Genomic DNA, 9,937 nt, shown 5'->3' with positions numbered 1-9,937 from the left:
AAAACATCGATTAATCGATTAAACATCGAAGTTAGTAAAAGAATTTTTTTTTTTTTCATTTATTTAATATTGACTTCATTATTCAACATATATATTATATATTATAAAAAAATAACAAAATAATGTTTTTCAAACAAACTTAAATTAACAGTATTTTGATTTTTTCAAAACAAATTAGATTACGAAAATATTATTACTTAACTTAACACTATTTAAAGCTTTTAAAAACAAATGAAATATCCAAAATATAATATAACTTAACATAACAGTTTTGTGAGTTTTTCAAACAAATTAAATTATGAAAATATAATGACTCAACTTATCAGTTGTTAGAGATCCATTCATTTTTATTTAGGAAAACCAGCATATCCACATTTTTTGGCTTTAGTGAACTTCGTTTTTCACTCACTATTAAACCTGCTTTGCTGAACATACGCTCACTTTCAGTTGACGTAGCCGGTACGCAGAGATATTTTTTTGAGCTCATCTTCAATGGCTCATCAGTCGAGATCTGAAAAAAGTTTAGTATTAATTATAATGCTAGATTTTATATAGCATGAATTACCTTCCAGTAGTCTAAAGGGTTTAAACTAGAGTTTATATTTTCCATGTTGAAGTATTGACGAAGGGTCAAAATCGAATCAACTCGGGAATTACGAATTTTTTGAGTTTTGTTTTTTTCCAAAAAATTAAGAAGTGGAGTTTTATCGCATAGTGGTGTTGGCAGGCTAGATATATTTGGAGGGTGATTTTCTTTGTAAAGTGGCGAAAGTTCATTTTCTAAAAAATTTTCGGCTTCTATAGAGTTTGTATTTGAAAAAAAACCCTCCTTTTTAAAACGCGGATCCAGTAATGTCGACAAACGAGTCACAGTTCTTTTTTCATATGGCAGTAGTCTTTGCCGTATGCCTTCCATTAGCAAGTTGCATACGTTACGGCCATCATCAGTTTCTAGTCGATCTTTGATTTCACTCAAATTATGCAAAAGTCCGCTAACCAATGGTATAATTAGCGAAACTGTTACATTAGAGCTGGATGATGTTTGTACCGTCGCATCCTCGAATAGTGAAAGAACCTGCTTTAAATCTTCCAGAACAGATAGCTCATCAACTGATAGAGGTAGTATTGCTTTCGGAGTATCTAACAGGACTTTAGCAATAGCTGACTTTGTGGCCAAAATGCGCTCAATCATGTAGAAAGCACTATTCCACCTTGTAGGGCACTCCTGTTTTAGACTATATGGCTTCATTGGTTCCTGGGCTTGCTTAAATTTTGCATACGCTATTGAGCTGCTCTTGAAAAACGAAACTATGCTTTTGCACTTTCCCATAATTGTCTTAATATTTTCAAGGGAAAAACAGCTTTGGACAATTAAATTAATGCAATGAGCAAAGCAAGGCACGTTTCGCTTTTGTAGAATCTCACATGCTTTTACAACGTTCCTCGCGTTGTCTGTAACAATTGCGCTGACTTTGTCAATAACTTGCCATTCCACAAGGACTTCGCGCAAAGAATTTGCAATATTTTGCGACGTGTGGTTGGTTTCGTCAATGAGATTTTTGGTTGACAAAACAGCTGCTTTTAGCTCAAAGTTGTCATTGATGAAATGGCAAGTGACTGTCATATAACTTTCGTTAGCCCGTGACGTCCAGCAATCTGTTGTTATAGCGCAATAGTCCACTCGGTCCAGAATACAGTGTAATTTGTCTTTCATATTTGTGTAAAAGTCTTGCATGCATGTGTTTCTCAATTTGTTACGAGAAGGCAGCTCGTAGCGAGGATCCAATGTACTGACAAAATTACGAAATCCTTTGTTTTCAACAACTGAGAACGGTCGCATGTCGGAGCATATATAGTGCATTAGTGAGCTATCAAGACTCTTTTTCCTAGCGGAAGATGCTTCGTATTTTTTTTCAATGAAGGACAAAATAGACCCTGAAGATTTCGGAAGCTCGCTAACAGTTAATCCTGCATGCATCCGTTTCAGGTGTCCAGCCAAATTAGTGGTATTGCCACATGTTATATATGTTTTTCCACACTGAATGCATTTAGCTGAACTGCCATCCTTTGATTTGTTAAAAAATTGCCATACAGCTGACTGACCGTACCTTGTTCTTTTTGCTGGGTTTTCTTCTTCCACCTCCTTTGAGCTCGTCTTTGAAACTGCAAAAAAAAAAAACAAAAAATAATTTGTAGTATTATATATATGTATGTATGTACAAGTACTCTTATACACCTAGTCATCACTTTGCGTTGGGTATACGTTCCCAAAAAGTACGACTCAAAGCGAGTCTAGGTGTAGATATTTTGTATTAACAATACGCACTCAGCTACATACATAAAACGATAATCTTACCTTTGCCACTAGAACTTTCTACAAACCGCTCCATTTCAATCACTGCCTGCCAACACCAAAAGCCTAAAATTTAATAATTTTCATATTAAAATGGTATACTTAATCAGTTTTTTTAATGTAGAAAAGTTTTTTAATGCATAAAAGTTTCTTACTTACCACTTTCGTTCCACGTGCAATTACTAAGTGATGGTACAAAATTTGCGAAAACATCGAACATCGGTTTACGAACATCGATGTTTCATTTTCAAATTGAAACATCGATACATCGATATAACATCGATATTCCGCCCAGCTCTAGTACACATGCTTGACAGATCATTTAATGAACTGATTTTGTAAACGAGTAGATTAATTATCCAAATCTGAATAGGTTTTATAGTCAGCTGGCATCATCACGCCACCTTTCGCCTTTCTTCATTGTTGGAGTAATCACTTTCTTCTGCTTGTGAAGGTGAATAAAATAATTGTGGGTGAATGTTGTGTTTGTAATTAAGAAAATATTTCTTAAATTGTATAAATAACTTGACATTTAATAAATCTCTGCCTATTTGAGTCTTCTGTGGTATGAGGACAAAATGACGGAGCTATATTGCCTTTCCAACTTTATTGATTTTTCTCAAGCGCTCCATGAACCGCTGAAGCACAGCAATCGAATAAAGGTGAGGACAATTAGATTGATCATAAGAAAGCAACATGGTTCTTTTGCTTATGAATTTTAGTACACCTGCTTCGATATTTCTACAAACTATGTAATTTTCGGAGCTTCTTCGGGCTCGTTGTATCTCTTCAATCGTTGTTCCGGCAAGTTTTTGCATCTTGTACCCAATAAACATGGGCCGGTGACACACTTGGAAATATCCGCAAATGAAAAATATGTCGCATTTTCTACGATACGATCCATGATATGTGTGTATGCAGTAAATCTTTCTGCACACACATCTCCTCAAGTCATCTATACGAACCTAAGCAGTGACCAGTTGTTGCAAGTGACATGCATACATTGGACGCAGGATGAAAAACAGTTTTACTATGGTGATACACGAGGTCAAGTGAACTTGGTGTTGCTTTCATCATTTATTGTAAGTTGTTTATTATGAGGGTTGTATAATAATTTTGTATTACTTTTCGAATACCATAATTAGGGGAAAAGCCTACTTAATATGGGTGTACATCCTATTTTGTTCCTTGAATCCCCAATTGTGCAAATTGATGACTTTGAGTCACTTTTGCTTGTATCCAACTGCAGTAAATGCATTTTGTGTAACACTGACTACGAGGAGTACAAACAGGTATTTTATGTGGCTTTTTATAAGGAGACATTAACAAAAGCTATTACAAATCTTTTCTTAGATTGGCAATCGTCCGAGAGATGGAGCTTTTGGTGCTTGCTTTGCCATTTCCACTAACGAAGCCATCCAGCCTTCGCGCATTTACTGCGCTCGCCCAGGCTCACGAATTTGGGAGGTCGACTTCGAAGGCGAAGTGTTACAGACACATCAATTCAAGACTGCACTAGCAATTCCACCAGTAAAAATACATAAATTTCATGGCATCGAAGAAGAGACAATTGCTAAATATGAGGAAAATGATGAAATGCTCGATTATCAGCCTCAAAATTTGCAATTCGCTAAAGTTCAAATGCTAAACAAGGACTTTCTGCTGGCATTTACCGAGTTTGGCTTGTATATATTTGATATACGCAGTTCCACCGTCGTTTTGTGGTGCAATCAGTTCGAGCGAATAGTCGATTGTCGTGTAGTTGGAAAGGAAATTGTGGTCTTTACTCAAACTGGTTCGTTGTATAGTGTGCAATTGAATCCATTGAAAGTAAGTAACCCATATTCATATTAGATATGTGTTTCCAATGGTATACGATATGTATTTTTGTGTTATTGTAGGCACATGCATGCACACTGGTGAGGCAGGAAAAGCTGTTAGAATGTGCGTGTCTGATGCGCAAAAATGTTAAATATTTTGCTGATAAGGCACGCGAAGACTATGACTTGAATATACTTAATCAAATCAAGAAATTTTTGATTAAACGTCAGGAATTTGAATTGTTGAATGATCTCTCCGTAATTTTTGATGCTATTATGCAATGTGAAGGTGAGTTAAAAAGTACAAATGAAGGTATGGTTGGTGTTTGTAATGATATGTATATATGATTAATGTGAAATACAAACCCGAATGCTTTCCGATTTGGTTTCAAATGTATAGGAATTGTGACTGTAGTGACATTTCTTGACTGAATATAAATCCGGGTCGTTTCGGTAAGGTATTTTTCATACCTGCGTGTAGAAAATAAAATTAAATTGTTTTCTAAAATGTGTGGACTTTTCAATCTAAGTCGGACAAATAAATATTACCCCTAGAGTAGTAAAACGATGTTTTTTGCATTAAAGACTTATTTAAACTTTAAATTATATTACAAGAACAGTAACATTTATACAACTTTTACAGTTTAGACAAAAATAATATTCTGGGAAAAACTTAGGTAAACGATATTATTTATTTATTTTATATTTTATAAAGGTTTATATAACAATAAAATTATTATACAAACTGAAAGTAGTGCAGCGCTAGCATCGGAGACTTTCGTGTATTCGTGCATTTTTCATTTAGCAAACGCTTGATTGAAAAAGCTTGCAAGTGTAATATTTTGGTTAAGGCAGACAATTTTGTCTATCTACTTATAAGAAAAGATATCAGTTTTTTAATTGAATTAAATATAATTAAATTATTATAATTATATTCTACTCGTGACAATAATATACAGCAACTTTGTAATAAGCTTATTTCTTTCCTCAGCCGTGGGTGACAACAACAGCTCGGGCAGTAGTTCAGGTACAACAGAGCGCAGTGGAAGTGTTGGCGCCATTGGTTTTCAGTTTGTGCCCAATAATAATCATACGCAACCATCCAAAGAGGTGTACGTTCTGGAAAATGCCTTTTGCGAAAATATCAAATCCACTAAAGGCAGCGAAAAACATTTTAAGGATGCGCTCTTAACTGTTACCGGCAAATTTGGTAAAAATATTATTAAATACAAGTTTAACATATTCGCTGAGGAGCAAAAGAAATTAGTACGAGAACTTATACCATCTAATGAACGTTCCATACCATTTAATGATATTAAAGCGATGTATGAGAAGGATGAGGAGATTGTGTGCCGTACAAAAAAGACCCACATCGTAGAAGCTAAGCACAATGCTCATTCTACCGTACAGCACATAAGTGCAGAAGAGAAGACTATATATAATTTATATTTAATTTGCAAAAGTGCAAAGATAAGTAATATTAATTTTGTAGAACGTTATCGTACACTATTCGATGAATACTCGGCACGTGAACTGATTGATCTGCTAGGTAAATTGGAAAAGGTAATGCAAGAGCATGGTGACAGTGTTGAACAATCACGCAAAAACTGCTACGAGATGTACTTTAATTACCTGAACACAGAGCTTATTTGGGAAATGGACGATTATACGCGTGACTTTATAGCGGAGGGTTTTGTTCTACTCAACACCTCAGTGGATATTGTACGGTGTGATAATTGTGCCTTCCCACTGCGATTTGACAATACTTGTGCCTTTCACGAATTGGGTGCAGTGTTGTTACGTTATTATTGGTCGCGTAATGAGCAGGTTAAATGCTTTGATGTTTTAATGCAGGTGCCAGCATTATTGGATGTATTAGCAAAATTTTACATGGCTGAGAATAATGTTGAAAAAGTCGTGCCGATCATCCTAAGCTATCGGCAACCAGAGTTGTTAATAGAGATTGGCAAGAGTCTAAGCTTAGCGGCATGGGCGCGTTGTTTCGAACAATTTGTGGACTTGCAACAGGGGCGTTTATGTTGTGTAAATTGTGAATGTGTGACAACAGTGGACAATGTCAATCAGCATTTTTTCTATACATGGAACTGTTTTCTAAGTATAGCATTAGAATATATGCAGGCACAGGAAATTTTCGCAATGATTTTCAAGTGGTCTAACTTCATAGCAAACGATGCTATCGATCGCGAATTTTACACGCGTTGCATGTTGAAAGGCTAAAGTCGCGAAATACAAAAGCGAAAATAATTATTGGTAAATAGTACGTAGTTCTTTCTACCACGCACTATGTACATATATATGGGATGTATAAAAATTAGCAGCGAGTTTGGTAGGTGATTGACATTTTTGTAGTATGCGCTGCATTGTAAATGACTTAACTCGTTTTCAGAAATGGCCTATTGAGATTATACCAATTAATTAAAATTAAAATATGCATAGAATTGTTGCGGCCGCACATTTATAAAAATGTCCTATTTAAAAAAGTACTACGAAAGAATCTCATAAAACCAGTTATATAAATGAAGAAAAATATTTACATACATACTATATACAAGTAAGAATATACACATGTTTGAATGAGTAAAGTGTGACGAATTTAAGTGTTATGTGACTTCAATATGGTTTTTGCGCTAGAACGAAAGTAAAAAAAAACGGCTATCGGCTTTTGCCGACTATATGTAATGCCGCTGCATTATTGGAGCTCGCTCGTAGAGTAACACAAAGTATTATATTAATCTAAAATCGTATATATAGAATTATCTAACCTATAAATTGTGTGTTCAAGTGCATATTCCAAAATTGTATTTACTGTACTCGTATAAATGTTATGATCAGCCACAATGATCAATTAAAAATATTTATATAAGCATTAATTATATACCTACAACATAACATCATATTAATTAGCATGAATGTTCGAAAATGTACACATATTTACAGCAGCAGTTTATATTTTGATAAACCTCCTACAAATGTATGTAATTATTGCGCTTTTATACTCCTTCTTTCTTTTAATTTTTTAATCGAGGGGTGTTATTTAAGGTGTACGCTTGAAGTTGTATTATTATTATATGTACGCATATGTACACTCCATATGCAAACTTGCACGAGTACTTCGCGTCGTAAAATGCTTTATTTAATTTTAAACATTTCCATATATATATTACTATATTAATATATATATATATTTAATATTTGTAAAATTTATTTTTATTCAAATAATAAATCTAACTATGCATTTAAGTATCCAAGATTCGGTGTTTTTATCGTATAATTATTGTTGCTGTAGCAGCTTACATATCCTTACTTAGAGCGGTGAAACCATCAATCGTCATCGTCGTCAATCTCATCTTAACGGTAGGCCCACCATAGATGATATGTATTAAACGGGCATGTGAAGAGGTGGTTGGTGCTATACGGACTCCTTCGCCGGACATATGTTGAGTATGTCGGGGTTAATTCTGGATAAGAAGGAGTTTAAGCAGGACGTAATTATGCCAGCGTAACGCGGATTTCACGCCAGCTCTGCGTCTGTTATGTGTGGTTATTGGTTTCCGATAATAGCATTTAAGGGACGAGAGCTCATGTACGAGGTTATTGACTCTAGATGAATATCGTTTAAAGTCATCGATTTTTAAAGATAACTTACAAAAAAAGTGTGATGGAGTCAATTCGAAGTTCTGTGGTGGCAAATTACAGAACTTAGCGCCTAAAAGATCGCAATCCCATGGCAGCCGGTTCTACGTTACCCGAATCTCCCGGGTTTTTTCCGACCAAGGGCTGCCACCCCAGTTAACTAGCTCTGTCTAGTGAACAGTTTATCACTAGTTTATCACCCCTAAAAGATCGATTGTGTGATGGAATATGTGGCGTAGTGCGTCATCTCGCTAAGACGAAAAATCGTCCAAGTTCAAATCATCCAATTACGACTACAAAAATTGGCAATATGGCTTTTTAAGGGTTATTATTGACAGTACATATTTGAAAATCCGCACCAAAGTGTTACTCTTTACAGATGCATTGACTTATCGGAAAACATGGTAAAAATTCACCTCGCCAGGAAATAGAAGAATAGAAACGACAAAGAAGCGGATGCTGAGTCAATTAGATATTGTAATTGATAATTTGAGTCCTTTGTGCAAAATTCCTATTAAGGTGATGAGTACAACATTCAGTTGTTAAGGTCATTGGCAAAGAGATGTTCCTGCATCTAGTTATACACTCCTAGGATAGTAGTTTTGATTTATGCGCATTTTTCAAAAGTAACTTTTCTTGTGGAGCGACGATAGAAATTGAGTCGGGGAGGGGATTTGGATATTTGAGTATGACCGCGAAACTCGAAAATAAAATACTCGAAAATAAAAAATAGGTGGTGGGTGCAGGCAACGAAAGTGAGAATACCCAAGTCGCGACTGATGGCTGATCGTTTTTTCGACAGTCGTGCCATCTGCACAGTATCTGGAGATTTCTCTGCTGGTTTCGTAGAGCTGCTGACGGCGCGTATTTTCCGTGTACGACACGAATCTACCGAAAACTATAGGATTTTTCAGCATGACAATACGCCGACATATTTCTCGATCAGAAGGTAAGAGCTTTTGGCGAAGAAAGGCATTCCAATATTCTGCACACATCCTATAAAAACAATATCGCGCCCTGCCACCAAGGGGAATCTGTCGTGACGACGTAGAGGAGCTCAATGGGTCAACTATGGAGGATTACTAAGGATGTTTACAATAATGGAAGCAACACTAGAGTTGCTGCCTAGATTTAATGGAAGAATATCGTTATGGTCGATACAAAATTTTTACTCTTAACTTTGATGGTTTGTATTTTAATGGCAAAGCCCCTGAACGTATTGTCATACGCCGTAATATACCCTTTGGGACCAGGAGGATTACTTTAGTTTGAGCATGAGTTTACTTAACTATATGTATGTACTGAAAATAGGTAAATTTCCTTGTGCTCTACAACTCAGAGCGAAGTTTTTATTGACAAGAACGACAAAAGGTTGTAGCATTACTGCCACTTAACTAATCATAGCTAACACGCTTGAATGTTATCGACATATGTATTCGTATGTGAAGACTCTTTAAAGAAAAAACGACACATTTATCTGACTTTCTGCATGCCTAAGTATCATATAAGACTAGGTATGAGACTTTTAAGAGAAAATTTGCTCGATAAATAAATGGAACTCGAAAGTTGCACAAAGGATAGTGTGTATGTGAACATATATACATATGTATGCAGTTGTACATATATAAGTGTGCTACTTTTTAGCATATTTTAGGTTTACCCAAAAAAAAAAAAAAAATTGCAAAATCTCATGGAGTGAGTAAATGGCCGAAATTTAATAAATGGTCTTAACTCAATCTTTTTGTCTGCAAAGGGGACGATAAAATGTAAAGACAAAACATTCTCCAACAATTTTAAATTTTAAACACAAATATACAGAATTGAGTCATTCATTGTGCAGATTGAGGTCAACGGTTTTTAGGTATCAAATCATTACATCTGGCTTGTGGTTAGGTCTGTATGTAGTTGCTTATTGGGGTGCGCCACAAATTGTTGTCCTACCTAAGTCACGAATTAAAAAAAAAAGAAAAATGTTGAAAGAATTCGAGTTTGATGCGGAATAAAAAACCTGGTTGAATTAATTTTTGGGATGCGAAAACGAACTTACCTATGATCTGAAAGTACCGGGTACAAAACAGTGTTAAATTTCAGGCAAATTTATTTTATCTCC

At 35.3% G+C, this 9,937-nt stretch overlaps 2 protein-coding genes across 2 annotated transcripts; one reads left to right on the top strand and one right to left on the bottom strand.

The window, feature by feature from the left end:
- Positions 1-283: 283 nt before the first annotated feature.
- LOC128870024 (E3 SUMO-protein ligase ZBED1-like) lies at positions 284-2,623 on the bottom strand. Its single transcript, XM_054112622.1, has 4 exons — positions 2,513-2,623; positions 2,357-2,419; positions 566-2,163; positions 284-511 (listed from the first exon to the last, which is right to left on the bottom strand). Exons 1-4 carry the CDS (start codon positions 2,571-2,573, stop codon positions 323-325), a joined length of 1,911 nt encoding a protein of 636 aa, XP_053968597.1. The 5' UTR covers positions 2,574-2,623; the 3' UTR covers positions 284-322.
- A 127-nt stretch (positions 2,624-2,750) lies between these two features.
- On the top strand, positions 2,751-7,442 carry LOC128870015 (BLOC-2 complex member HPS5 homolog). The gene is made up of 6 exons (XM_054112612.1): positions 2,751-3,015; positions 3,076-3,435; positions 3,499-3,645; positions 3,707-4,183; positions 4,255-4,462; positions 5,165-7,442. The coding sequence occupies exons 1-6, from the start codon at positions 2,932-2,934 to the stop codon at positions 6,409-6,411; spliced, it is 2,523 nt and encodes an 840-aa protein (XP_053968587.1). The 5' UTR covers positions 2,751-2,931; the 3' UTR covers positions 6,412-7,442.
- Positions 7,443-9,937: the final 2,495 nt, after the last annotated feature.

The sequence above is a fragment of the Anastrepha ludens genome, chromosome 2 (assembly GCF_028408465.1).
Source record: "Anastrepha ludens isolate Willacy chromosome 2, idAnaLude1.1, whole genome shotgun sequence".
NCBI classification, from domain to species: Eukaryota; Metazoa; Arthropoda; class Insecta; order Diptera; family Tephritidae; genus Anastrepha; species Anastrepha ludens.
Note: the sequence above shows the minus strand (reverse complement) of the source record. Positions and strands in the feature narration are given on the sequence as shown.

What these genes read in the sequence shown, in the direction of transcription:
- LOC128870024 (XM_054112622.1), bottom strand. Translation starts at nt 2,573, where the DNA reads ATGTTCGATGTTTTCGCAAATTTTGTACCATCACTTAGTAATTGCACG. An exon ending in TTGCACGTGGAACGAAAGTG is followed by an intron (nt 2,420 to 2,512) that starts GTAAGTAAGAAA and finishes ATTAAATTTTAG; the next exon opens with GCTTTTGGTGTTGGCAGGCA. An exon ending in ACCCTTTAGACTACTGGAAG is followed by an intron (nt 512 to 565) that starts GTAATTCATGCT and finishes AACTTTTTTCAG; the next exon opens with ATCTCGACTGATGAGCCATT.
- LOC128870015 (XM_054112612.1), top strand. Translation starts at nt 2,932, where the DNA reads ATGACGGAGCTATATTGCCTTTCCAACTTTATTGATTTTTCTCAAGCG. An exon ending in AGCACAGCAATCGAATAAAG is followed by an intron (nt 3,016 to 3,075) that starts GTGAGGACAATT and finishes TATGAATTTTAG; the next exon opens with TACACCTGCTTCGATATTTC. An exon ending in ACTACGAGGAGTACAAACAG is followed by an intron (nt 3,646 to 3,706) that starts GTATTTTATGTG and finishes ATCTTTTCTTAG; the next exon opens with ATTGGCAATCGTCCGAGAGA.